This window comes from Emys orbicularis, chromosome 5 (genome assembly GCF_028017835.1).
Source record: "Emys orbicularis isolate rEmyOrb1 chromosome 5, rEmyOrb1.hap1, whole genome shotgun sequence".
Classification (NCBI taxonomy): Eukaryota; Metazoa; Chordata; order Testudines; family Emydidae; genus Emys; species Emys orbicularis.
The window spans coordinates 145,085,455-145,112,902 of NC_088687.1; the positions used below are offsets into that span (position 1 = coordinate 145,085,455).

The window sequence follows — 27,448 nt, forward strand, 5'->3', positions numbered from 1 at the left end:
GGCCTGGAGAGCAGCAGATGCAGAGCCTGGAGCCCATGCCGTGACTGGAAGGGATTTGAGCAGAACGCCGCCGGCCAAGTCCCAGAGCACGAACTCCCCCCGCCCCCACTGAAACAGCCGCAGCTGCAAGCAGTGCTGGGGCAGACAGCCGGAGTGCAGGAAGTGCGGACACCAGCCTCAGCACTTCCCCCTGGCCCCATGCAGCAGCCGACATGTGGCCCTAATCCTGTGATGACAGGAGCCCCCGCAGCCCAGAAGGGAGATGCTGTGCCGGTGACCACAAACCCCACCGTGATCCCCGAGGGGGGCCAGAGCCCAGCCTGCCCTCCTCAGTGCATGGCTGGAGCCAGTGGACCAGCTGCTGGGGGTGCGTCTCCACAATGCCCTGGGCAAAGCTCCGTCACCTGCCCTCGTCTGGCTCTGGCTGACTGCAAGGGGAGAGCCCTCACCCTGCCACAGGTGAGGGGCTGCCCAGCCCAGGAGTGGCCCTGCCTAGCTGCAGCTGGGTGCAGACTCCCTCAGCCTCAGGAGGGAAGCAAGGGCCATGGCCAACGGTTCCCCATGAGAGGTTTAATAGGGATGAGGGAAGCAGACAGCAGCCACCCCCCCCCCATGAGCCAGTTCCAGGACCAGCCCCGCTGGCTGGGGCATTTCAGGCTCTTGCAAAGGCCAAGTCTCCTCTGCACCACCCCGTGTGGCAGCAAGGGGCCTCCTGCCTGACACCCCGAGCCTCTGGCTCGGCTCGTGTGCTTCAAGCCAAGTCCACGGCGCCCCTGCCAGCTGGGCAGCTCTCTCTACTCCGTGACCTCAGGGCTGACGTTCACCAGCAGCATGTCATGGCCGCGGCGCACGAGCAGGGCCAGGCTGTTCTGCGTCCGCACGGCCTCGTAGATGTCCTCTGCACGCCGCACCGTCTGCCCATTGATCTCCTGCACAACGTCACCCGCCTTCAGGCCTGCCCTGTCGAGAGAGCAGACACCAGCGTCCTGGGGGTCCGACTGATGCAGGCAGACCCGCTCTCCCCAGAGCCCTGCCCCAGGCAGACGGGGATGGGGGCATGGCCCCACCTAGAGCAGTTGGCTGGCTCTGGGTTGTGGCTCCCCTGGGAAAGCTGCAGTGTATTGACGTGAGGGCAGCCCTCCTGGCACGGATAGGGTTAACCCCGTCAGGAACACGCTGGCTGCTGGTGCGGGCTGCCTGGGGCCAGGGGATGGGCACTGAGTCCACAGTGAGCACCCCGCGTTCTGGGCCCCAACCCCCCCCCCCCTCTCCTCCCCTCCCCCAGCAGCACTTACTGGTGGGCTGGGGAGCCAATGATCACCTTGTGGATCAGGACCCCATACGAGACATCAGGGAAGCTGGAGTCTCGCAGCTTCAGCTCGGCCAGGATACTGCAGAGAGAGAGAGAGAGCGTCACTGAAACACCCCCCAGCCAGGGGCTGAGGACACCGTGTCCCAGCACTGGAGGGCGCTGTAGCAGCCTCACCGGGCAGTCAGCTCCTCGTGGGGAACAGAGCACGAAGCCACCAGGTGGGACTCTGTCCAACCCTACGACCTGGGAGAGACCCTGGCAGCCAGGCCTGCCTCGCCCCAGCCACACCGAGGGGACAAGGAAGCAGAGTTCCTGCCCCGCCCTGTGTGCCCCCTGGCACCCAGCAGCAGACCAGTTCCCCAAGGACAAGGCAGCTGGAAAAGAACGTGGGAGATGTCAGGTAGAATCAGAGCCAGCCTGCACCCGGCCCAGTCGCCCATCCCTGAGAACAGCCAGCAGCAGCCCTGCCATAGGGAGGCCAGGTTAACCTGCCCCAGGAAAGTCCCTTCCTGACCTGGCAGCAGGCAGGTTCTAGCTCTGCCACACTCATCACTGCTCAGCAGGTGCTACTCTAACGCTGAGCTGGGCCATTGTCTCCTGCCCCTCTCCAGGACTCAGCCCTGCTCCCCCAAGGGAAAGCAGACTCGCCAGCACACGGAGCACACCGGCGCCATCTCCTGGACACCAAGAGATGCAGTTTAAGAAATCAACCACCACCATTCACCCCAATTCAAGGAGACGCAAGTGGCATCTCCCCTTCCAGCACCCCAAGAAGGGGATGTAAAAGACCAAGGGCACCAAGCGGGATCCTCAGGCCTACCTGGAAGCAGGACTCAAGAGCAGAGCATAAGCTCACAGCGAAGGCGGCAGCAGCACCCGTCCCCATCCCCTGGGGGGAAGACACCTGCTGGTTCATGCCGTGGCATTGTTTTGTTGGACCACCACACTACTAACCCCACTAACAGACTGAGCTTTGAGAGGCAACTAAAGGTACATCCCAAGGCCCAGCCAGCCAGGCAGCGAGAGACCCACAAAGTCCCTTATGCAGCGGAGCCTGAAAGCTCCAGCCTGCCAAGACACTTCAAGGCTCAGCAGGCGCACACAGGTATTCCAGTGCCACCCTTCGGAGCACTGCCAGGGGCTGCCTGCCTATGGCATCCCGGAGCGCGCGGTAGAGCAGGGCGTGGGGAATGCAGAACCCTGGTCACCTGCCATGGAACACAGGATCTGACTATTGTTACTGCTGCCTGGCAATTTCCCATAACCCCAAATGGGCCATCTGCATTCCTCCAGAATGACACAACTTCTCCTTATTTGCTGTGCGAGACCATGGCCGCCTGTGGTGGCAGAGTAAATCTAGAGATGCCTGGTGTTGGGCAGAGATGAGAACAGCTCTCTGTCCAGGTCAGCTAAGAGACGGCTGGGGCATGGCAAATACTAAACTAATTGGCCTGGGGTGAGGTGGGACCCACGAAGGCTTTCCCAAATGCAGAGAGAGAGAGAGAGAGAGAGAGAGAGAGAGAGAGAGTATGACACACACACACACTCTTCTCCAGCTTGCTTTCCTGAGAGACTCTGGCCCCCAGGAAAGCCCTGGAAGCATCTTCTGGCCCCAGACCCAGGACACATACCTGGGGGTCAGCGTTAGCATCATCACCCCAATGTAGCGGCGCTTCACCTCCGTGCTGCCGAACCAGGAGCCTGCAAGAGGAAAGGGAACCAGGTCTAGGAGGCCCAAGAAGGGACCTGTGTGAGCACCCTCCCTCACCCTCCACAGCACAAGACCAGTCCAGCTGGGTCACTCCTCAACCATGCCCCACCCCAGGCTGCAGCCTGCCACTTCCATCCCACGCATCCATCCCATACAGGGCAAGTATCATGTGGGGAAACCGCGGCTGGGGGCTGGGAGAGCAGGGACACCCCAGATCATTGCCAACATCCTAACTGCAGCTGCTCTGCCATCCGGACCCACCACACATAGACTGGGGCTGCCTTTGTGTAGAGAGCCCGGATTCTGGTCAAGGCCCTGAGTAGAGCCCCAGAGCACCCTGCCAACCCATAGGCAGAGAGAGACCCAAAGTCAGAGTTTAAGGCCAGAAGGGACCCTCAGATCAATCTAGTCTGACCTCCTGTACATCACAGGCCACTGAATTTCACCCAGTAACCCCTGCATTGAGTCCAAGAGCTTGTACATATGAAGGGCTACTGAGCCAGACCAACGATCCATCTAGCTCAGTATCCTGGGTTCTGACACTGACTGGTGCCAGACGCTTCAAAGGGAACGAACAGAACAGGGTAATTAGCAAGTGACACATCCCGTCATCCAGTCCCAGCTTCAGGCAGTCAGAGGCTAGGGACACCCAGAGCAAGGGGCTGCGTGTCCCTGACCATCCTGCTAATGGCCACTGATGGACCTATCCTCCAGGAACTTATCGAACTCTTTTCTGAACCCTGTAATACTTTTGGCCTTCACAAAATCTAGTGGCAGCAAGTTCCACAGGTTGACTATGTGCTGTGTGAAAGAGGTACTTTATATTTGTTTTAAACCTGCTGCCAATTAATTTAATTGGGTGACTCCTGGTTCTTGCATTATGTCAACGGTTAAATAACACTTCCTTATTCACCTTCTCCACACCATTCATGATTTTATAGACCTCTATCACCTCCCCCTCAATCTTCTCTTTTCTAAGATGAACAGTCCCAGTCTTTTTAATCTCTCATATGGAAGCTGTTCCATACCCCTATGTTGACCTTCTCTGTACCTTTTCCAATTCTAATATTTTATTTTTGAGATGGGGCAACCAGAACTGCACGCAGTATTCAAGGTATGGGCGTACCATGGATTTTATAGTGGTATTATGATATTTTCTGTTTTATTATCTATCCTTTTCCTAATGGTTCCTATCATCATTAGCTTTTTTGACGGCCGCTGCACATTGAGTGGATGTTTTCAGAGAACTATCCACAGTGACTCCCAAGATCTCTTTCTTGAATGGTAACAGCCAATTTAGACCTAATCATTGTATAGGTAGAGTTGGGATGATGTTTTCTAAGGTGCATCACTTTGACTTATCAACATTGAATTTAATCTGCCACTTTGTTGCCCAGTCACCCAGTTTTGTGAGATTTTGACTTTGTAACTCTTCAGTCTGCTCTGGACCTATCTTGGGTAATTTTGTATCATCTGAAAACTTTGCCACCTCACTGTTCACCCCCTTTTCCAGATCATTTACCAATATGTTGAATAGGACTGGTCCCAGTACAGAATCCGGGGACCACTATTTACCTCTCGCCATTCTGAAAACTGACCGTTTATTCCTATCCTTTGTTTCCTGTTTTTTAACCAGTTACTGATCCATGAGAGAACCTTCCCTCTTATCCCATGGCAGCTTACTTTGCTTAAGAGCCTTTGTTGAGGGACCTTGTCAAAGTCTTTCTGAAAGTCCAAGTACACTATATCCCACTGGATCACCCTTGTCCACATGTTTGAAGACTCCATCAAAGAATTCTAGTAGATTGGTGAGTCATGATTTCCCTTTACAAAATCTGGTGACTTTTCCCCAACAAATTGTGTTCATCTCTATGTCTGATAATTCTGTTCTTTACTACAGTTTCAACCAGTTTGCCTGGTACAGAAGTTAGGCTTACCGGCCTGTAATTCCAGGATCACCTCTGGAGCCTTTTTAAAATATTAGTATCACGTTGGCAATACTCCAATCATCTGGTACAGAAGCTGATATAATCAATAGGTTAGATACCTCAATTAGTAGTTTTGCAATTTTGTATTTCAATTTATTCAGAACTCTTGCGTGAATCCCATCTGGTCCTGTTAATGTTTAATTGATCAGTTTGTTTCAAAATCTCCTCTATTGACACCTCAATTGGGGAGGGAGAGCTCAGTGGTTTGAGCATTGACCTGCTAAACCCAGGGCTGTGAGTTCAATCCTTGAGGGGGCCATTTAGAGTTTTGGGGATTGGTCCTGCTTTGAGCAGGGGGTTGGACTAGATGACCTCCTGAGGTCCCTTCCAACCCTGATAGTCTATGATTCAATCTGGGACAGTTCCTCAGATTTGTCATCTAAAAAGAACGGCTCAAGTGTTGGAATCTCCCTCACATCCTCAGCCGTGCAGGCCAATGCAGAGTTCATGTAGCTGTTCTGCAATGGCTTGATCGTCCTTGCGTGCTCCTCTGGCACTTTGATCGTCTAGTGGCCCCACTGATTGTTTGGCAGACTTCCTGCTTCTGATGGTGTTTGTTTTTGAGTCTTTTGCTAGTTGCTCTACAAATTCTTTTTAGGCCTGTCTAATTGTACTTTGTGTTTGACAAAGGCATCCAGAAAGGCATTGCATCTGGATTTAAAGACATCAAGTGATGGAGAATCCACCGCTTCCCTTGGGAGTTTTTTTTTAAATCTGAATTTGTCTGGCTTCAACTTCCAGTCCCTGGTTCCTGTTCTGCCTGTCTCCGCTAGATTAAAGAGCCTGTTAGTGCCTGGCATTTGCTCCCTGTGCACGTGCCTAGCCACTAATCAGGTCACCTGTATTTATTGCTTTTATAAAGAGCTCAGTTTGTTTAACTTAAATCTCTCACTGCAGAGCATGTTCTCCAGCCCTCAAACCATCTGTGGCTCTACTCTGTAACAGCTCCAATTTTTTGATGTCCTGTTTAAAATGTAGGCACCAGAACTGAATGCAACATTTCAGTATTGGCCCCAGCAACCCTTCTGGAGCCCTGGGGTGCCACTTATCCAGCCTGCTGCTTTGAAAGAGGTTCTCCCTAGCAGCCGCTGTTTAACATCCTCCTCACTGGTGAGTTAAGTCTTGGAGGGGTTGCACCCAGACAACATGGGCTGAGTGTCTCTTTCCTATTGCCCCACATAGGCGCCAGGGAGCAGGTGGGCACTCACAGCCTCTTACCACTCAGTCCCCTCATACCAGGATGGGAGAGTTCCCTGGCCCCCAAGCCCTGGCCCCTTTGCAGTTAGGGGCACAGCTGCTAAAGCCTGAACAGCAGAACTGCACTGCCTTTTCTCAGAAGACAGATGGGCCCCGGCTCCCTTCTCCAGAACCCAGCTGTGTTCAGGTACCTCTGCCTGGCTCCATCCCTTCCGGCCCCCCTGCTACCATAGCTGAGAAGAGGAGAACCCGCCTGCAGTGGAGGGGGGCTGGGGACAGCTCAGAGAGATGGTGTCTCTGCCTGGAAGGGCCCCTCAAGGGGACAGGCTTTTCCCTTGGACTCTGACGTGCCGGGAAGAGGTTGAGGCCCAGTCCTCTGCCAGGGACAGATGAGTGACAGCCCCAGCAAGGAGTCTGGAGTGGGTGCTCCTATCCCCCCCGCCCCCCAGCTCTGCTCCACTCCCTCTGCCTGTATCTCCCCCGCACCAGCTCACTCACTCTTGCGCTGCTCCCCCTTCTGCAAGAATTCCCGCAGCCGGTCCGAGGGGATGGCGAAGGAGATACCCGAGGTCACCTTCATTGTGTTCACCCCAATCACCTCGCCGTCCTGCCGGGAGACAGTCACCATGCAAGCCAAGCAGGGCACCAGCCTGCCCCACTGCCATCCCTCCTGCCCCCCAGTTTGCCCCCTTGCAAGGAGAAGAGGGACATGGCGCCAGGCAGGGCTCAAGCCCAGACCATCCAGGCTTCCACCAATTTGCTCCCAACACACACTTGGCTGGGGGTGGGTCAGGTGGTGATACTCTCACAGGAGTGAGCGGGTCCCACTGGCTGTGGGGGCCATGCAGCCCTTCCTCTGTGCCTTATAAGTACCAGACCCGGTCCAGTTACCCCCAGGCTTGGCGTGTGGCTCCGTTCAGGTCAGAGCCCCCTGGGCTGTGGGCAGGGCCTGGGAGATGAGCAGCTTGGGTCAAGCTGCTGCCTCACCCGTCCCACCAAGAGTCTGAGCCAATGCTCACAGTGGAGTACAAAGGGCCCCAGCTGCCCCATCGCTGTCCTCCCTGCTGGCAGCATGAGGTGGACACCCCCCTCCCACAGAGCAAATGAGATAGGGCTGGAGCACCCAGCCCAAACGGGCACCACATTCCCTCCCAGAATCGGCTAACGCCCAAATGGCAGCACTTACCAGGTTGACGAGGGGGCCCCCTGAGTTCCCGAACTGCAGCAGGAGAGAGAGGGGGAGAGTCAGACCCCAGCAGCGACATTCCCACTGGGGGGCAGAGACAAACCCCGGAGAACCTGGGGTGGTCAGTAACGTGGGCAGCGAACACAGCCCCTGGGGAAAATAACCCAGATCCCCTGCCTTGCGCCCCCTCCTGCTTTCCAGCTCATCCTACAAGGTACCTGCCGAAACCTCCGTACATGCAGGCCCCCTTCCCCGGCTCCCCCCTCCACCCCAAAGAGCAGCAAAATTCTTCTGAAGGTACAACATGGTGGCTTCAGCCAGCCCCCCCACTCCACTCTCCAGCCCCCCACTGTCCCGCCCCCCACTCCCCTTACATCTATGGCGGCGTCGGTCTGGATGTACTCCATGTTGGAATCGGCCAGGCCCAGCTCCTGGCTGCCGCGCTGGGCAGAGCTGACGATGCCGGAGGTGATGGTGTTCTGCAGAGCAAAAGGGCTGCCCATAGCCACAACAAACTCACCTTGACGCACCTCTGAGGAGCGACCCAGGGGTAGCGTGGGCAGAGGTTGCTGGGGGGAGAGAGAAAGACAGGTCAGCACAGCTCCAGGGAATGCCCTGCGGGCGGGCAGCCAGCGCAACGGCATTGCAGCAGCAGCAGGCTGATAATCCCCTGCCCTCTGGACTGATGAGGCCAAGAAGAAAAGGCTGCTAGCCCCTGGCTGCGCACCTGGCTCCCCACACACCTTGGGGTTGATTTTGATGGTGGCGATATCTGCCACCTGGTCGACCTCACGGACCACGGCATCGTAGAGCTCTCCGCTAGCCAGCTTCACCCGCAGCCGCCGCCGATTCGCCACCACATGGGCATTGGTCACGATGAGGCCATCCGGGGACACCACAAAGCCAGAGCCGTTGGAGATGGGCACCTCCCGGCCTGAGAAGGGATGCCTGCAGGACAAGAGCCAGAGGTAGCTGTGGGGAGAGCCAGGGTCAGGTGCAGGGGGGGAAAGACACCCAACTCAGTTATCTGCAACCCCTTTATTCAAGGCAGAGGCCCCCTTCCGTAGTGTTCGCAGATGACACTAAGCTGGGGGGAGAGGTAGATACGCTGGAGGGTAGGGATAGGATACAGAAGGACCTAGACAAATTGGAGGATTGGGCCTAAAGAAACCTGATGAGGTTCAACAAGGACAAGTGCAGAGTCCTGCACTTAGGACGGAAGAATCCCATGCAACGCTACAGACTAGGGACCGAGTGGCTAGGAAGCAGTTCTGCAGAAAAGGACCTAGGGGTTACAGTGGATGAGAAGATATGAGTCAACAGTGTGCCCTTGGTGCTAAGAAGGCTGGGGGGGGGAGGGAGGAGAAGACGCAGTACCAGGACGGGTGGGTTGATACGGGGGGGGGGCACTACTGAGACGAGGGGGCAGTACGAGGGCGGGGGAGGGGGGGTCGGTACCTGCCCAGGATCTCGATGTAGACCACCGCGGGGGCGGGGTCGGTACTGGGGGGGCAGACAGTACCAGGAGGGGGGGGGGGGTCGGTAACTGCCCAGGATCTCGATGTAGACCAGCGCGGGGGCGGTACCGGGGGGGGGGGGGGGGTCGGTACCTGCCCAGGATCTCGATGTAGACCAGCGCGGGGGCGGTACCGGGGGGGGGTGTCGGTCGGTACCGGGAGGGGGCAGTACCGGGGCGGGGGGGTCAGTACCAGGAGGGGGGATCGGTACCTGCCAAGGATCTCGATGTAGACCAGCGCGGGGGCGGTACGGGGGGGGGGGTGTCGGTCGGTACCGGGAGGGGTCGGTACCGGGGCGGGGGGGTCGGTACCTGCCCAGGATCTCGATGTAGACCAGCGCGGGGGCGGTTTTCTCCACCACGTCGGCGATGAAGTTGAAGGCGGCGCGGGCGGAGCCGGGCGGCGCGGGGGGAACCGGCACCGCGGCGCGCACCCGAGGCAGCAGCGCGGGCGAGTCCCGGCCCCGGCCCCAGAGCAGCAGCAGCAGCGCCCCGGCCCCCGCCCCCGCCAGCGCCCAGCGGGCCCGGCCTCCGGGGGGGGGCGGCGGGGGCTCCCCGCGCTCCGGGCAGGGAGCGGCCGCCAGGCCCCGGACCGGCCCCAACACCCGCGTGGGCCCCAGCAGGGCCCAGCCCCGCCAGGCCGCTCGCACGCCCAGCGCCCGGGCCGCCGCCATCCTCCGCGCCGCGCGGGGCAGGCCGGGAGATGGAGTCCCGCGCGGGGCGGGCCGGGAGCGAGGCGCGCCGCGCGGGGCGGGCCGGGAGATGGAGTCCCGCCGCGCGGGGCGGGCCGGGAGCGAGGCGCGCCGCGCGGGGCGGGCCGGGAGATGGAGTCCCGCGCGGGGCGGGCCGGGAGCGAGGCGCGCCGCGCGGGGCGGGCCGGGAGATGGAGTCCCGCGCGTGGCGGGCCGGGAGCGAGGCGCGCCGCGCGGGGCAGGCTGGGAGATGGAGTCCCGCGCGGGGCGGGCCGGGAGCGAGGCGCGCCGCGCGGGGCGGGCCGGGAGATGGAGTCCCGCGCGTGGCGGGCCGGGAGCGAGGCGCGCCGCGCGGGGCAGGCTGGGAGATGGAGTTCCGCGCGGGGCGGGCCGGGAGCGCGGTTCAGGCCGGACGCGGGTTCCCTTTCCCAGACGGCCCCGCGCGGAGAGCGGCCGCCGTGGGTAAGATGGCGGCAGGTCCTGGGTCTCGCTGAGGCGGCGGCTCGGGACCGGGATGGAGCCTCCGGCCTCGGGTCCTGAGCGGCTCTTCGACGCGCACCGGTGAGAGCCCGGCCGGCGGGGGGGTCTCGCTCTCGGGGGGCGCTGGCCGGCGGGGGGGTCTCGCTCTCGGGGGGGCGCTGGGCTGGCCGGCGGGGGGGGGTCTCGCACTCGGGGGGGGGCGCTGGGCTGGCCGGCGGGGGGGGCTCGCTCTGGGGGGGGGCGCTGGGCTGGGCTGGCCGGCGGGGGGGGTCTCGCTCTCGGGGGGGGCGCTGGGCTGGCCGGCGGGGGGGGGGGGTGTCTCGCTCTCGGGGGGAGCTGGCCTGGCCGGCGGGGGCTGTTGCCGGGGGCTGGTATCGGACCCTGACCTGATCTCTCTTTCCCTGTCAGGTTTCCCAGCGATGGCTTCCTGCTGCTGGCTCTGCTGCTCTACGCCCCCGTGGGGCTCTGTCTGCTCCTCCTGCGACTCTTCATCGGCATCCACGTCTTCCTGGTCAGCTGCGCCCTGCCTGACAGCCTGCTCCGGAGGTTAGGGTGGCTGCCCGGGGAGAGTTGGGGCTCTTGTCAGTCTCCCACCCGCAAAATCCAGCAAATAGTCATCTCCGACCTGTCTGCAAGGTGGTCCTGTGGAGCCCCGCAGCTCTCTCTGTAGTTGGAGCTGCCTCTCCCTGGCCCACTGGGGCTTGCTGTTAGGTGTGCAGGTTGGCCTTGTGGCTGCTCTGTCCTGGTGCCTTTTGTGCTTAGCAGGCCCTTCATCCCCAGTCCTGAGCAAGGAGGCTCCTTTGCTGGTGACTCTAGGGCCTGAGCCCCATGACACATGCAGCCTGACCACAGGTTTCTGTTGCCCCAGTGACAGACTGCAGGGGCTGAGAGCAGCAAGGCAAGCAGCCAGCAAGTGCACCCGCAGCCACTCCCTCATGATTCCAGTGCTGAGCTCTCCCCACACAGTTCTGCTATCCCAGCCCTGAGCTTCCGCCCATTCGCCCTGTCCCCCCACATAACACACCTCTGGTGCTCCTCAGTCCTAATCCCACAGCGTCTGTATAGCCCTTGCTAGTCTCGTCTTTATTCACTGGTCAGCTAAACCAGTTCTGGTCACAATGGGGCTGGGGGTCTCTGTTCCTGTTGTTAGGTTTATCGTGCGTGTGATGTGTTCGGTGCTGGGTCTGTTTGTGCGGCAAAGTGACCCCCATCTCCGGGATGCCAATGTCAGGGTTTATATTGCCAACCACGTGACGCACTTCGACCACAGTGTCATCAACCTACTGACCTCGTGCAATACGGTGAGTCATGCAGGGTTCTGGGGCTGCGTCCCCTAGGAGAAGCACTTAGTGACCTGTTCCGGGATTGGGGACTGGCTCCTGGGTCTCTTTATTAATGAATAATTGAACAAGCCTTGAGCTTCTCTTTAGGCTTGTATGTTATGTTGTTGGGTTCTGGTTGGTTCAAGTTAAGGAAGGACAGAGAACCGGGTCACCCAAGCAAACATGTAGCCTCTGCCTCCCCTTCCTGGCTCTTTAAATAGACATGAGCAGAAGCACAGCTGGCTTTGGGGCTTTCCCAGGGTGCTGGCTGTTTCCTGTGGGTGTAGAGGGCTGCCTGCACCTGCCCAGGAAGCACTGAGCGATGCTGTGTGGTGAGGGTTTGCTGACAATAGAAATAATAAACACTGGCGCTGTCAAGCCATTATAAAAATTAATCGCCAATAATAACACTGTTAAACAACAATAGAATACCTTTTATTTAAATATTTTTGGATGTTTTCTACATTTTCAAATATATTGATTTCAATTACAAGACAATACAAAGTGTACAGTGCTCACTTTATATTTAATTTTTATTACAATTATTTGCACTGTAAAAAAACAAAAAAGTGTTTTTCAATTCACCTAATATAAGTACTGTAGTGCAATCTCTTTATCATGAAAGTTAAGCTTACAAATGTAGAATTATGTAAAACAAAACAAAAAAACTGCATTCAGAAATAAAACAATGTAAAATTTTAGAGCCTGCAAGTCCACTCAGTCCTACTTCTTGTTCAGTCAGTCGCTCAGACAAACAAGTTTGTTTACATTTACAGGAGATAATGCTGCCCGCTGCTTGTTTACAATGTCACCTGAAAGTGAGAACAGGTGTTCTCATGGTACTGTTGTAGCCGGTGTTGCAAGATATTTATGTGCCAGATGCGCTAAAGATTCCTATGTCCCTTCATGCTTCAACCACTATTCCAGGGGACATGCGTCCATACCGATGACAGGTTCTCCTCGATAACAATCCAAAGCAGTGCGGACCGACGCATGTTCATTTTCATTATCTGGGTCAGATGCCACCAGCAGGAGGTTGATTTTCTTTTTTGGTGGTTCGGGGTCTGTAGATTCCACATTGGAGTGTTGCTCTTTCAAGACTTCTGAAAGCATGCTCCACACCTCATCCCTCTCAGATTTTGGAAGACACTTTAGATTCTTAAACCCTGGGTCGAGTGCTGTGGCTATCTTTAGAAATCTCACATTTGCATTTTGTGAAATCTGCAATGAAAGTGTTCTTAAAACGAACAACATGCTAGGTCATCATCCAAGACTGCTATAACATGAAATATATGGCGGAATGTGGGTAAAAAACAGAGCAGGGGACGTACAATTCTTCCCCCAGGAGTTCAGTCACAAATTTAATTAACACATTTTTTAACAAGTGTCATCAGCATGGAAGCTTATCCTCTGGAATGATGGCCAAAGCATGAAGGGGCATACCAATTTTTAACATATCTGGCACATAAATGCCTTGCAATGCCAGCTACAAAAGTGCCGTGCAAATGCCTGTTCTCACTTTCTGGTGACATTGTAAATAAGAAGAGGGCAGCATTATCTCCTTGTAGGCTCTGAAGTTTTACACTGTTTTGTTTTTGAGTCCAGTTATGTAACAACAACAAAATCTACATTTGTAAGTTGCACTTTCATGACAAAAGCAACAAAGAGTCCTGTGGCACCTTATAGACTAACATGTATTGGCGCATAAGTTTTCATGGGTGAATACCCACTTCGTTAGACGCATGTGGTGGAAATTACCAGAGGCAGGTATAAATATGCAGGCCAGAATCAGTCTGGAGATAAGTCAGTTCAATCAGGGAGGATGAGGCCCTCTTCTAGCAGTTGAGGTGTGAAAACCAAGGGAGGAGAAACTGCTTTTGTAGTTGGCTAGCCATTCGCAGTCTTTGTTTAATCCTGAGCTGATGGGGTCATAGACTCATAGACTTTAAGGTCAGAAGGGACCAATATGGTCATCTAGTCTGACCTCCCGCATGATGCAGGCCACAAAAGCTGACCCACCCACAACAGAATCTTCCAGCCTGCGACCCCTGCCCTATGCTGCGGAGGAAGGCGAAAAACCTCCAGGGCCTCTGCCAATCTACCCTGGAGGAAAATTCCTTCCCGACCCCAAATATGGCGATCAGCAGAACCCCGAGCATACAGGCAAGATTCTACAGCCGGACCCTCATTTTACCCGCGATGGCACGTTAATGCCTAATTGACTAAAATCACGTTATCCCTTCAAACCATTCCCTCCATAAACTTATCAAGCCTAATCTTGAAGCCAGAAAGGTCTTTCGCCCCCACCGTTTCCCTCGGAAGGCTGTTCCAAAATTTCACCCCTCTGACGGTTAGAAATTTGCAAATGACAAAGAGATGACCGAGATTGCACTACAGTATGAGGTGAATTGAAAAATACTATTTCTTTTGTTTATCATTTTTACACTGCTAATATTTGTAATAAAAAATAATATACACTTCGATTTCAATTACAACACAGAATACAATATATATGAAAATGTAGAAAAACATCCAAAATATTTAATACATTTCAGTTGGTATTCTATTGTTTAATAGTGCGATTAAAACTGCGATTCATCATGATGAATCTTTTTAATTGCAATTATTTATTTTTGTAGTGAATCACGTGAGTTAACTGCAATTAATCGATAGCCCTAATAAGCACTCTCCCCTGAGAGGACTTGTGTTTTGCGCAGTCCTGAAGGGCAACACGCTTGGTGTGGGGAGGGATGACAAATCTTGTACCCAAGGCCCCTCTCCTCCCGTTCACAGCTGGGGGCCGTTCGGAGGACACCCGGCTGCTGCTGCAGTGTCTGGGGAGGGAAGGGCTCTCGGGCAGTCTGGATCCACATCGACCAGCAGGCTGGAGTCTTAGCAGGGAGACCGGGTGGGGGTCACTAATTTGCCCTTGCTCTTCTCTTGCAGCCTGCGCTGAATGGCACGCCGGGTTTCATCTGCTGGTCACGGGGATTCATGGAGCTAGGGGCGGTGGGGAGCCGGGCAGAGCTGGTGGATTCCCTGAAGGTGTATTCGTCCCATGGGGGGAATCCACCTCTGCTGCTGTTCCCAGAGGAGGCAGCCACTAATGGTCGAGTTGGCCTTCTTCGCTTCAGGTAGTGGTGGTGGGGGATGTTCCTGGGGACAGGACTGCCTTGGCCCATCTCTGTGGCCCTTGTTAATCGCTGGGATGTTTCCTTTTCAGCTCCTGGCCGTTCTCAATCCTGGATATGATTCAGCCTGTGGCTCTGCAAGTTCAGAGGCCCTTAATTGCTGTGGTGAGTCTAGAGGTGTGGGGCAAAGAGCCCCTGGCCCATAATGGGTGCGTACAGCTTAGGGGGGTCGTGCTAGAGGGTTACTATTGCCATTACTTTGCGCCCTGTGGCCTACTCCTGTGCTTTGGGTTCTTTCCTTCCGTGTCAAACTTCTCAGTGGCCATGTGAGGCAGGCGTTCTGCTTCCTCGCAAGGAATTTCACTGACATCGGCTTTGCCTTTCACACATCTCTTAAGTTCTGATGGCAATATTGGTACGTTTGTGATCTATCGACCTGCCTAGGCAAGGCTCCTCTCTGGGTCCCATCACTAGTATCTCAGCACCCCACCAATTTTAACACACTTATTCTCACAGTACCCCACGAGATCAGGAAGCGCGATTATCCCCTGAGGGACTACGTGACTCACCCCCAGGCACATGGGGCTGAGTTCAGGTCTGCCTAGGCTTGCACATGAAGCATAGCCCATTTCTCCTCTCGGATGCTAGTGTTAATATGTTGACAGTGACACCGTTAAATGGGTTGCAGCCATAACGTTTTCAGCTCCCTTAAAGCTGTGACTTGGGGCTTGAGGAGAGGGAAACAGATTTAACAGATAGAGGCAGCGATAAAATGGTGGGGTGAGGGAAAGGAAGGAGTTACTCTGTAATGGGCAGAGGTGGATGGGTGGTTATACAGCTGTCACATGTAGCCAGAGCGAGCACCCTCTCCTGGGCAAGCAAGGACACCCTTCTCCATGGATATTTGCTCAGACCGAAAGCTGGGCCCTGGGTTAGTCTCACAAGTGCAGGTTCCCTCTCTCAGCAGCAGGGTCAGATGAGGCCTACTAAGCAGGCAGGGACCGCATCTGGAAAGTGTGTTGTCAGAGCAGCTTGTCTGCCCTGACACCCATTAGACCCACAACTTAGAGCAGAAAATAAGGAAAGCAAAGGGACAGACGCCAAGAAATAATAGACAAAAGCCCCCCACCCTACATAAGTCTCTTTCATCCAGGGGTTGTCACTGACTGTCAGGATAACCAAGGAAAGTTCCAGGAGTTCTAGCCACACAGTGCCAGGCTGTGAGGACCAAAGGCTAATTGAGGGGAGCTGCTTAGGGACTAAAATTGACCAGCCGTTATCCATGCAGTCCTCAAAAGGTCTGGACCTACGGTGCTGATTGAAAGAAATGTGACTCTGTATCAGTTTCATAAATGTTATTAAAACTATTGAACAAAATCCAGAAAATATCAGCTAAGCTTCTGTTAATATTGCTAAACTAAACTACAAATTAAACAACAATATAACTATCAAATCAACCAGGTACTTTCAATACAGGATTGCAATTACATCACCAGATTAATTCGACAAATAATCCACCTTTATAAATCCTAAGAAGGGATCTGAGGAGGAAGCTGTCCATTTGTTCATAAACCCCAACTAAGGAATTTTACCAGTTAATCAAATTTATAATTTGGGAGTGTTAAATGTTTTAATACTGAAACCAAATTATCGAATGTTTAAACCACAGTTTCAGAGCCAATTACAAAGCCACTTCCTTGGCTTTCAGTTCTTGTGTTGTAGTCCTAAGCCCTTCCTAACCCACCCTCCAACAGAGAGTTTATAACAGATCCCAACAAAACTCTGTGACGAGCGGAAGTTTGACCAGTCTTATGTGCCAAAAGTCACACCTGGCAGTAATTGTTTTAGGGCTTCTAAACACAGAATGTAGGACACACTTTGATGGGTGTCTGAGACTTTAAAACTGAGGACCATTGTGGCGTCCCCCAGTGGAGACTCAGACACCCTTTGACAGCTTAAAATTAGGGAATGTAAAGGTTGGGACACCTCCCATTTAATACAAACCAAAGAGAAAAAGGAAATTCTAAAGGTAATGGAGCAGCAGTCCCTGAGCCAGACAGATGCTGCTGGCACATCGCTTCTTGCTAGTGGGGGGTCTCCTTTGAGTGCGGGGAGAGGCTTGTCTCTGGCTAGTGCGGCCTCTTGATTGATGTGACATAAGTCACAATATTCTGTGTTTTGCGTACCACAGAGACTGTAAATCTGATCCTCCAAAATAGCAAAAAGAGACAACATGGGACCACTTGGTGAGGAAGATGACATGGTCTTACCAGAGTGAAAAAGTCTTGAGGTGACATTGTCGCCAGTGTATGGAAAATTTGACCAAAAAATCCTATAAAAGTCTCTGAAGAGTCCTAGTAACAACCAGCCACTCAGCATTCATCCATTAGCAACATTAAAAATAAGTTGGACATCTTTTGGTCAAATTTTGTTAATATTCTCTCAATCAACAATTTAATAATCTATATATGTAGGAATTACGTCGTAAATCAAACTTTATCTTTGAAAGTTTCATCTTGATAGAGAAGTAACTTTAAAATCTCTCAGTGAAATCCATTTAAGAAATAAAAATAAGTTTAAAGTCTGAATTCCCATACAGCCTATTTCTCTCACAAGGTCTTGACGGGTCTGGAAAATCTTCAAGTTTTGTCTGGTCCTGGTGTTCCTTAGCTATGAATTGTCTGTGTAATAGGCGTCCTAGTGCCCAAAACAGATCCAAGCAAGGTCATTGAGTCCAACATTCTTCCTTACTATGATTCTGGCCAAGAGAGTAGGGCCTTCCTGTGAGTCCAGAAAATTGTTCATGGTCCATAGGCCTGAAGCCATTACCAGTCTTTCATTTGAGAGCAGGTTCTGTCAGTTACGAGTGGGGAGGGGGACACACCTGTCTGCTCTGATGGTAGGAGTGGGGCAAGCCCTGGAGCTGTGTAATCAGTTGGTGCTAGTCCTGTGCATGTCTCCTTGTCATAATCCACATCCCCAATCATCTCAGTCCCTCTTAGTTCTGCCTGGTGAGAAAGCAGCCTGCCTGGATTTGCCCCAGGGTAGGTCTTTGCTGTGCTCTCTCTTCCTTCCTTTGGGCATGTCCGTGCTGTAAGTGCCATGCTGCCCCATCTCGCTGGCTGTGTGTGGCTCTCCCCAGCCGTAGTCTCACTGTGCTCTCTTCCCCAGAGCGTGGCCGACGACTCCTGGATCACAGAGCTGCTCTGGACCTTCTTTGTTCCCTTCACAGTTTATCAAGTAAGGTACTATCTCTCGCTCTCCTTTGAGGAGGGGGGTGGGGCAGGGCCCTGCTGTGTCCCACTCCTGGCCCTGCCGCTGCCAGTGTCTGGGTCCCAGGCTGTCCAGCTGGGTGCCCGAGTCCCTGCTTTTCTCCTCTCCAGGTTCCTGGTGTGGGAGGAGCCTCTTTGGGGGCTCCTGGTTCCTGAGAGGGGGAGAGGGATCCAGTACCAGTGCGGGGTGCCTTGGTCTCCCCGGGTCCTTTTCCCCACGTTTCTCTGCTGTCTTTCCCTTGTCAGCTCCTGCCTCCTCTGTGCTTCGGTGGTTCCCTGCAGCTGGCTCAGCCTCTCCCTGCTGGGAGGCTTCTCCTGACACTCCCCTTCTTCGCTCATTTGAGCAATGCAGGCTGGGCCCCTCTCCCTATGAATCCCAGGGCTTAGCCGATCTCCATCCACCCTCGGCTGGCAGAGCGGCTCAGCATGTCCGTATTACAGCATACAACTCAGTTTGGGGTATCAGTGAGCAAAATCTCCCCTGCTCTTGCCAAAACGCAGCGTCTTGAGGGCACAGTCCCTGAACAGGGCCACTTTCTGGGCTCTTCCCCTCTGTCCCCTTCTCCCTCATTGTGGCAGTGCAGGCTAAAGAGAATCCGCCAAAGAGAAGGAGAGCTGGATCTGTGGGGGAGCTCTCCTTCCCTTCAGTGGGCCTTCGCTGGGCCGGGGAAAGGGTCCGCGTTGAGTCCCTCCCAGCAGGGAACCTGGGGACAGACTGTGTCCTTTTCCCCCAGGCTGTGTCACACATAGCAGTTTTCCTGCCCACACCTTGTGTCTGACCCTGGTGCCTCTGTGTTCTCGCTGCCTCACTGGGGCAGCAGCTCCTCCTCTGGGAACCACATTAACAGGCCACTGACACCCCTTTTCCTGACAGTTAACAAAGAGTCTAAATCAAATGGTCTCAATTCCTCCCCGGTAACCCCCCCTTCCCAATCCACCTCCCTCCTCTGCCACACCTCTCATTCGCGTTGCTACCCCTGGGGCTTGGCCCTGTTGCTGGGCCAGGGGAGCTCGGTTTCACGGTGGACTCGGGAGGGCCCTGGTGCCCAGGCTCTCAGCCACGCCAAGAGCAGTCAGCCCAGTGCTGTTGTCTCCCATCAGGTGGATGCCGCCTGTCTTCAGACAAGCTGATGAGCCGAATGAGGAGTTTGCGCTCCGAGTTCAGGAGGTAGGAGGGGCCTGGGGCAGGGAGAGCTGGGGCTGCCGCAGTTGCAGGGCGTCCTAGAGGAGGCTTGGGACTGGATCGGTGGGTGTGAGCAGTGTCTGTGTTGGGGACAGAGAGCGTCTCCAGGGAGGGGCCAGGGTGTGTGTCTGGATGGAGGGGGTATCCCTGCGCCCGTATTCGTTACCCCCCAATTTGCCATATCCCTCATGGCCTGCTATTTATTTGCCCCTCCACAGCTCAGTGCACACGGGCAGGCTGGCTAATGGGAATGAGGGTATAGAAATGGAATTTACCACAGCCGAGGGGAAAGCAAAGCTCAGAGCTTAGTGTGCTGACGCTGGGGAAGACCAGGTCACCTCCATCCCAGAGCACAGGGAGAGCTAGCACGTGACACTGCTAGGGAGGTAGTAAGGATTTCTAAGAATCTGTCAAATGCAGAGTGGTGCTGTCTGGCATGAATAGCCAACAAAGTGCCAGTATTTGTGGCAATCTCCCTGTTACCCGCGCACTCTAGGACACCCTACCTTTACCCTTCTGTGGGCTCAAGGCATAACCCGGTTAATTTAGGCATCCACACCCTTTCCCAGTTCCTACAGCTCCGGATGAAAGGCACCTACCCTTTCCCAGTTCCTAGGGCTCAGGGCATACTCTTCTGCAGGTTTGCAGGGCCTTTTACCAGCAAAAAGCTCCTTACACAGTAATATAGTAATATCCTTAAACTCTATTTATTAACAGTTACCAAAAGAGAATACACGTGCTAAGCATACAATGCTCACCACTTCCAATAAGGCATGCAAATTTTTCCTGGTGGCCAGTCAGGATCAGGTTGTCCAGGGCAGTGGTTCTCAACCAGGGGTACAGGTCTTCTAGGGGGTACATCAACTCATCTAGATATTTGCCAAGTTTTACAACAGGCTTCCATAAAAGCACTGGCAAAGTCAATACAAACTAAAATTTCATACAGGAAAAAATGAGTCAGCAATTTTTCAGTAATAGTGTGCTGTGAAAAGAACGAGGAGTCCTTGTGGCACCTTAGAGACTAACACATTTATTTGGGCATAAGCTTTCGTGGGCTAAAAACTGAAGTGGATTTTAGCCCATGAAAGCTTGTGCCCAAATAAATGTGTTAGTCTCTAAGGTGCCACAAGGACTCCTCGTTCTTTTTGCTGATACAGACTAACACGTCTACCACTCTGTGGGCTGTGACACTTTCTTATTTTAATGTCTGATTTTGTAGGCAAGTAGTTTTTAAGTGAGGTGAAACTTGGGGGTACGCAAGACAAATCCGACTCCTGAAAGGGGTACAGTAGTCTGGAAAGGTTGAGAACTCCTGGTCCAGGGACTCCAGCTTCTGCACAAGATAGTTGGCAGGATGTGGAGGTCTGGCAGCTCTGATCTTGGGCTGTATCTGAATTCGGTTCCAAAGAATTTCTGTTTGGACCCCAGTTAGTTAAACTTGAGTCCTGGTTAGCTACACCTTAACCCAGGGGTGAGCAAACTTTTTGGCCTGAGGGCCGCATTGGGTTTCGGAAATTGTATGGAGGGCCGGTTAGGGGAGGCTGTGCCTCCCCAAGCAGCCAGGTGTGGCCTGGTTCCTGCCCCCTATTCCCCCCCCCGTTTCTTGCCCCCCGACAGCTGCCCCGGGACCCCTGCCCCATCTAACCCCCCCTGACCACCCCCGGAACCCCACCCAACCCCATCTCTCATTCCTGAATGCTCCTCCCCCCCGGGAACCCTGCACCATCCAACCACCCCTTCTCCCTGACCGCCCCCGGAATCCCTGCCCCCCGCTGCCCCATCCAACCCCCCCTCCTTCCTGACTGCCCCCCAGGACTCCTGCACCCATTCAACACCCCCCCCCCGTTCCCTGCCCTCTGACCGCCCTGACCCCTATCATACCCCCGCCCCCTGACCAACACCCCGAATTCCTCTGCCCTCTATCCAACCCCCGCTGCTCCCTGCCCCCTTACCGCGCTGCCTGGAGCACCGGTGGCTGGCGGCGCGGCTGTGGCGGGAGCCAGCCATGCCACCGCGCAGCACAGAGCACCGCGTCAGGCTGCGGCTCTGCAGCTGCGCTGCCTGGCTGCGGGGGAGGGGGAACAGCAGGGGAGGACCCAGGGGCTAGCGTCCCAGCCAGGAGCTCAGGGGCTGGGCCAGATGTGGCCCGCGGGCTGTAGGTTGCCCACCTCTGCCTTAACCAATCATTTTAAACTAAAGTACTACAAAATAATTCTTTGACCAATCCGAACATATTGTGAAACAATTGTTTAACCAATCATACACCACCACCTTAGTTGATTTAAATCTTGCAAAATTAGTCACAGACAGACAGAAACAAAGAACCAGACAGAGACACTAGAGATAAACAGTAGAGAAGTGGGGACCATAAAGGCATAACAATAAAGAAGTAGGGATTTCACGATTACAGCTGTTGATAAGTGATTCTTTGCCAGACAGAATGCATCATTTTCTTTAAACATCTTAAGATCTGTTTCTTTATCTGGTGGTGATGGTGCTATTAGGACAGGAACGCTGCTTTCTTAACTGCCCCAAAATTCATTGTTGTAATGTAATTTAGATGGAATGGGAGCATGTGACTTTCTGCTTCTTTGCTCCTGTCCTAATGTGGCGGTAGAAAAAGGCCTCAGACCTTACACCTGGGCGCGCAGGTGCATTGTGGTGCTTGGATCTTGTTGCCCTGGGCATGACTGTGCTGACTCTCTCCTGTGTGTTTTCTGTAGCTCTTGGCCGTGGAGCTGGGCGTGGTTTCTACGCGACTCACCGCAGCGGATAAAGCTGAGCATATGAAGAGGCTGAGACACACCCCGCCTCACCTCTTTGCCCCAGGTATGTGTCTGCCCTCCCTGCTGCGGAGCACGTGCCTGGGCTCCGGCAGAGCCCCTCCTACTGTCCGCTCTCTGCCTTGGTGGCTGCCCTGGTCTGCTGGGGGAGGGAAAAGGACGTGCTCCTCCAGTGTCAGCCCCCTCCCTGGGGAAGCAGGAGGCACTCCTGGGAAAGGGCGTTACCTCAGCCTGCCTGCTTCAGACTGGGATAAGGGCAGACCTGGTGAGGTGGGGGGTCCCCTTATAGAGCCCGTAGAAGCTAGAGATGCCAGCGGGTCATCGCTCCCCTGGCCAGCCTAGCTTGGGCCTTGCACTCTCCCCTGGGCTGCCTGTTCATGCCTCTGTTCTTACTCCTGCAGCCTCAAGCCAGTCCTTGGTTGCCAGGCCCAGGGCATCTCCCAGCCTGGCTGGTGTCGGGCCTCTTGCTCCCGAGGATGTGCGGATCACGGAGATGGCCCAGCGGGTCAAGGAGGTGCTCCCACATGTGTCTCTGGGAACCATCAGGAGAGACCTGGGTAAGCGCATACCTGGGACCTTCGTGCAGACCCTGTGGGGCAGAGGCTGGCTGCTGCCCTTCAACACCCGGCGTGGAGGCCTGGGGACTGCTGTGCTATGGGGCTCGTTGGGACATGGAGAACCCCTGCACAGGTCCCTTAGCTTCAGCACCAGCTCCCCCTCTAACTGAGCCCCTGTGTCCCCACAGCCCAGACCAACTGCGTGGACACTACCATCGCCAACCTCCTGGAGGGCCAGGTGCCCCTCCTCCCTGAGGACAAGGATCCGGAGCCTGGCCTGCTTGCTCCGTCAACGTCCCAGACTCCAGCGGCCTCCACCCCTCAGTGCCCTGCAGCTTCATCCTCCTCCAAGGTGCCTGCTGGTGGGACATCGAGAGGGGGACCTGGGGAGGCTGAACCCGCTGGCCCACAGGCGCTCTCAGGGCTGCACTGGGGCCTGCCCCCAAGAGCTGGTAGCGGGTTCGAGAGAGCTGGGACTGCCGAGGAAGGAGACAAGTCAGGGCCAGGAACGGGGGTGATGGGCTCCTCTCCCTCGCTAGACCCAACTCATGGCCTGGCAGTGTGGGGAGCTGGGCACCATGGGCTGGTTCAGCTGTGGCCACCCAAGCTCCGGCCTGTGATGCTAATGGGACTGGAGACTTCTGCAGCCTCTAGTACTGACGCTCTCCGTGAGAGGCGCGGGTGCTGAGGTCATGATAAGGTGCGTGGGGAGGGGTGGGTGCTGGGCTACTTGGCAGCTTGCCTGGCCATGCAGTGTGGCTGCTCCCTGAATGCTCTCTTCCCCCAGCCCTCTGTGAAGCTCTTTGCGAAGTCCCCTGTGGAGAGGCATTTGTCCCTGCAGGAGCGGAAACATGTGCTGTATGCCTACGCCAGGAGGTGAGTCCCTTCTGTGTGTCAGGACCCCTGCCTCTGCCATGGTCACAGCAAGGGTGGTCGGCATTCCTGGGTCTGTATCTATGCTCTGCCCAGCTCCGGGCAAGGGTGCTGGTGCCCAGCGGAACCCTGCCTCCCAGCACAGGATGGTGGCTAGGGAAACGTGGCTGGATTTGGCTCCTTTTCCAGCGTGTGATCCTCTCCGTGGTTCTGGGGCAGCTCTCACCAGTTTGTCAGCACCCCGGAGCCTAGGGCCGTCTCCCTGGGCTGGACATAGGGCTGTCCTCTCCCTGCTGTATTCAATCAGTAAATTAAAGGATAGGCACATAATTAATGCCAGTCCATGTGGCTTTATGGCAAATGGGGCTTGTCAAGCCGGGTTTAATCCTTTGGTATTGTGAGTGTGGTTGATAAAGGTAACTGCGCACCTGTGATGTGCCTGCACAACATTCTCATTAGAAACTTAGCACCCGGCGTGTGGCAGAACGGGCTGATGAGGTCCTGGGGAGCCAGGCGTGTGCATAGGAGCAGAGTGAGGATTCTCCTGTCTACGCAGCACTGGTGCAGCTGGTGCTGAAACGCCGCCCCAGCTCCGGGACACATTTTAACCAAGGGTGTTGGAAAACTGGAGAGGATACAGAAAGGAGCCAGGGAAACGGTTGGCGGGTGGAGAAAATGCCTGGCAGCCGGAGACTTACAGGCTCATTCTGTTTAGCTGAGTGAAAAGGAGACTGAGAGGTGACTTGATTTCACTGAGAGGAAATCCTGGGGACTAAAGGCTCTTTAATCTAGCGGAGAGAGGCAGAACAAGACCCACCCTGGAAGTCAAAGCCAGACCTATTCCAATTAGAACTAAGGGGTGATTAACCGTTGGAACAGACTCCCGGGGGCAGTGGTGGATTCTCCATCTCAGGGATGAGGGAAAGCAGGTGCAGATAGAGCTGAGGGGAGAGGCTTTCCCTGTTGAGAATCTGACTCATCGATACGACAGGGCTTCTCCAGTTCTTTTAGAGCATGTATCCCAGCACTCTCGTCAGAGCACCCAGAGCTAATGACCACGTTGTTTTGCTTGCAGAGCTAGAGTGCAGTGTGACCTGGGCTGACATGAGCCTCTGCCTTCTGTCCCCTGGGAGTACTGGGGTTACAAAGCCAGGCTCATGGGGGAGGCGGGGGGGGGGGGGGGGGGGTCCCTGACTGGGGATTCCACATAGGCAGGCCAAAGAGCCCAAGTTTCTGAAGAGGACTGACCTTGGGGGTAGTCTGGGTCTGCCTTTCTGGAACACACTAGTTCTTCAGTGTGTGTCCGCGTGGATCCCGCTGTGGGTGAGCATGCGCCTCATGCACACCAGACCGGAGGCTTTTCGGAATAGCGGCGTCTGCCCCGGCTGGCACGAGCCCTCTGCTGCCTCGCTCTCCCATACGATGCATGAAGGGTGGGGCAGCTGGACCACCCATGGCACTGAAATGCAACCCGGAGTTCTCAGCTCAGGCTAAACTTTATTAAAATTTCCAGAGTCCTCAGAATTGCTTCTGATCGACTGGTTGTCAGCCATGAACGGATCCCACCATTGGGACTGAATTCCAGTGGTCAGACTTGCCCATACAGGCTCCTTATAGTGGACTCTGCCCTGTGGGCTTCCAGCCCGGTCCATCCTGCACTGGACTCATTCCCCTGAAGGATGGACGCTGTGGGTGTCTCTTAGCTGGGGGAATTGCGTATTCACTGTGCTTGGCCTTCTCTGCCAGACTGTGTGCGGTGTGAGACGCAAGGCTGAAACTCCACCTTCTGGAACAGTCCATGAAGGTCTTGTCAGAGCCCCGGGAAACAAGCTGCAGCAGCAGCAGCACCGTCTTGGGCAGACTCAGGCAGTGAGTACTGAGAACTCAGCACTGAGGAAGGATCCGTCAAGACACTGGCATTGAAGCCAGCCTCGGCATCCATGTCGAAGCTGGCACCGGCACCGCTAGGGTCAAAGTCAGGGACCAAGAGGGGCTGCTCTGAGCAGCGAGGCAGAAATGAAGAAGGAGCTGGGTGTCCTCCCATAAGGACAGACTGCACAGCCTCCAAGTCCTCCAAGCCACATGCGAGATCAAGGGCTGGGGAGATGGAGTCCTGCTAGCACGGAGCCTGGCTCTGGAGAAGCACCAGAGCCACCCAGAGAGTCGATTGTACTCCTGTGACATGTTTTGGCCCTGTGGGATGCTGCAGCCCACCGTGGCCAGCATGGAGAAGCCAGTCTCCACCCTCAGCAAGCGCCAAGCCCTTCCACGTCCTTCCATAGGGACATGGTGGTGCTGAAACTGTGCCCCAGGTTCCACCGTATGGTGGTCTCAGAATTCCACCTGACCAGGGCATTACCGACCCGCCGTCTGCATGCTTTGCACATTGCCAGAGCTCTGTTCTGTTACCAACAGCTCAGGCCTTTCAGGCTGCCTCTTTGTGGCCATATCCCAGAGCATCTCCAAGTGGAGCCCACCATGCACAGCCACCTGCTTTCAGCCGCCTAGGGAGGCTCTCCCTCCAGATGGCCAGGCGCACGTCACCGGGCTCGGGCAGCAGCACCTGCCTGCTTCCGGACTGCTGCACTCTGAGAGCTGCAAGGCAGCTATGTGGAGTAACTTACGGACTTGGGTTAAACATTGTGCGCTTGCTAAGGCAGCCGGCCACATGCCAAGCTCAGGAGAGCAGAGCTGCCGTCTGTTCGACTGGCTCCCCCTCATCATGCAGGGAGGATGCTGCTTGCCAGCCACCCGCAGAGGGATCCACGCTGACACGGACCCGAAAAGCAGAGAGCAGTTACTTACCCCCCAGGGAGTGCTCCCTCATGACCTGTTCCTGCTCTCGCAGTCCTGTCATCTGGGCTTTGGATTGCGAGGGGGCAGCAGGAGGGTCGTGGCTGCATCTCGAGGAACCATGGTGCTGCAGGGGCAGTGCCTGGTCTCTGCGCTTTAGTCAGATGCAAGTGATGGGGCTGAGGCGGAGTAATGGGGGCCTGTGCTCTACAGAAGGTCAGAGCCGATGAGCCAGGGGTCCCAGAGCAGAGTGTAGGGGTGCAAGCGTGGAGGGTCCCCCTCCACCATGGAGGCACTGCCCCCTCCCTCCGTTACATGGTGCTGGGTTATTCCCCCAGGCCTCTGCCTGTGTCTGAACCCAGGTCCTCTGGGCTCTTGCTGGGGAGGCAGCTCCCCCCAGTTTGATGCCATCTGAATAGAACCCAGGAGTCCTGGCTTCCAGTTCCTGATGTGACTAGTAGGCCACTCTAGCTGCCATCCTGGGGGTGATCCATTCCCTCCCCACACTCCTCTGCTGCCTGACTAATGGACTCTTCCTGCCCCACAGGAGATACACGGAGAAATATGGGACGCCACGGGGTGATGGGAGCCACTGAGGCGCCCCTCACCCTCCTGCCTGTGGCGTGTGCAGGGCTCGGGCCCGTTGGGAGCGTGACTTCAGCATGGCCGTTTTGCATGATTCACAGCACTGCAGTGGGATCCCAAAGCCTCCGAACCAGCACGCTTGAGATGCAGCGGGGCCTTCGCGGCGTGTGCCAACCCAGGCAGGCAGTGCCCAGCTGCCCACGGTGGGGCAGTAAGTGCCTGTGTATCCCCGCATCACACCCGACCTGCCTCCGGCTAGCCAGACAGGGTTGGACAGCTGAAACCGGGCTGCCCTGCCCCCAGCCCCATGGGGGACTGGACTCAGCACCAGCTTGGCCCAGCCTTCTCCACTTGGGCTGTTGTGTTAAACTGGCTGAAGGGGGTTTCTTCTCAGCTACAAAAATAAATCTGACTCTCTTACGGCCAGGTCCCAGGGCTTGAGATCACTGGGGGGCGGGGGGAGCCTTCTGACCTCTCTGGGGAGGCAGGGGGAAGGGAGGGGAGAGGGGCTCCTTTTCCAGGCCAAGCTTTAACCAAGGGGGCCCAGTGTTCTGGTCCTGAAGCTGCCCGGGCTTGACCCTGGAGAACTGCAGGCGCCTTAGCACTGGTGGCTGTAGGCCCCAGTTATTTCGAGTGTCTCTGTCCCTGTTCTCAGTCCTCTGGCCGTCCCAGAGTGGTGCCGTGCCGCCCCGGCCGGGCTTGGGCTCAGGCCTCCCACTGGCACTGTTAGATGGGCAGAGGTACCGGGGGTGCGGGACAGGCTCGGTTGGGGGTGACTCCCACAGCTGCAGAAAGATTGCTGCACGGCAGGCTCTTGGGAGACCCTCTGGGTGGGCAGAGGACAGAAGCGATGCCCGAAGGAGAGCG

General features: G+C 55.6%; 2 protein-coding genes across 2 annotated transcripts; one reads left to right on the plus strand and one right to left on the minus strand.

Moving 5' to 3' along the window:
• Positions 1-563: 563 nt before the first annotated feature.
• HTRA2 (HtrA serine peptidase 2) lies at positions 564-9,584 on the minus strand. Its single transcript, XM_065405763.1, has 8 exons — positions 9,223-9,584; positions 8,138-8,342; positions 7,769-7,963; positions 7,395-7,427; positions 6,707-6,815; positions 2,944-3,013; positions 1,296-1,391; positions 564-960 (listed from the first exon to the last, which is right to left on the minus strand). The coding sequence occupies exons 1-8, from the start codon at positions 9,582-9,584 to the stop codon at positions 795-797; spliced, it is 1,236 nt and encodes a 411-aa protein (XP_065261835.1). The 3' UTR covers positions 564-794.
• Positions 9,585-10,038: 454 nt separating this feature from the next.
• On the plus strand, positions 10,039-27,002 carry AUP1 (AUP1 lipid droplet regulating VLDL assembly factor). The gene is made up of 12 exons (XM_065404954.1): positions 10,039-10,163; positions 10,491-10,628; positions 11,233-11,383; positions 14,351-14,538; positions 14,628-14,700; positions 17,707-17,780; positions 18,909-18,975; positions 21,714-21,819; positions 22,175-22,330; positions 22,519-22,682; positions 23,118-23,206; positions 26,544-27,002. The coding sequence occupies exons 1-12, from the start codon at positions 10,117-10,119 to the stop codon at positions 26,590-26,592; spliced, it is 1,302 nt and encodes a 433-aa protein (XP_065261026.1). The 5' UTR covers positions 10,039-10,116; the 3' UTR covers positions 26,593-27,002.
• Positions 27,003-27,448: the final 446 nt, after the last annotated feature.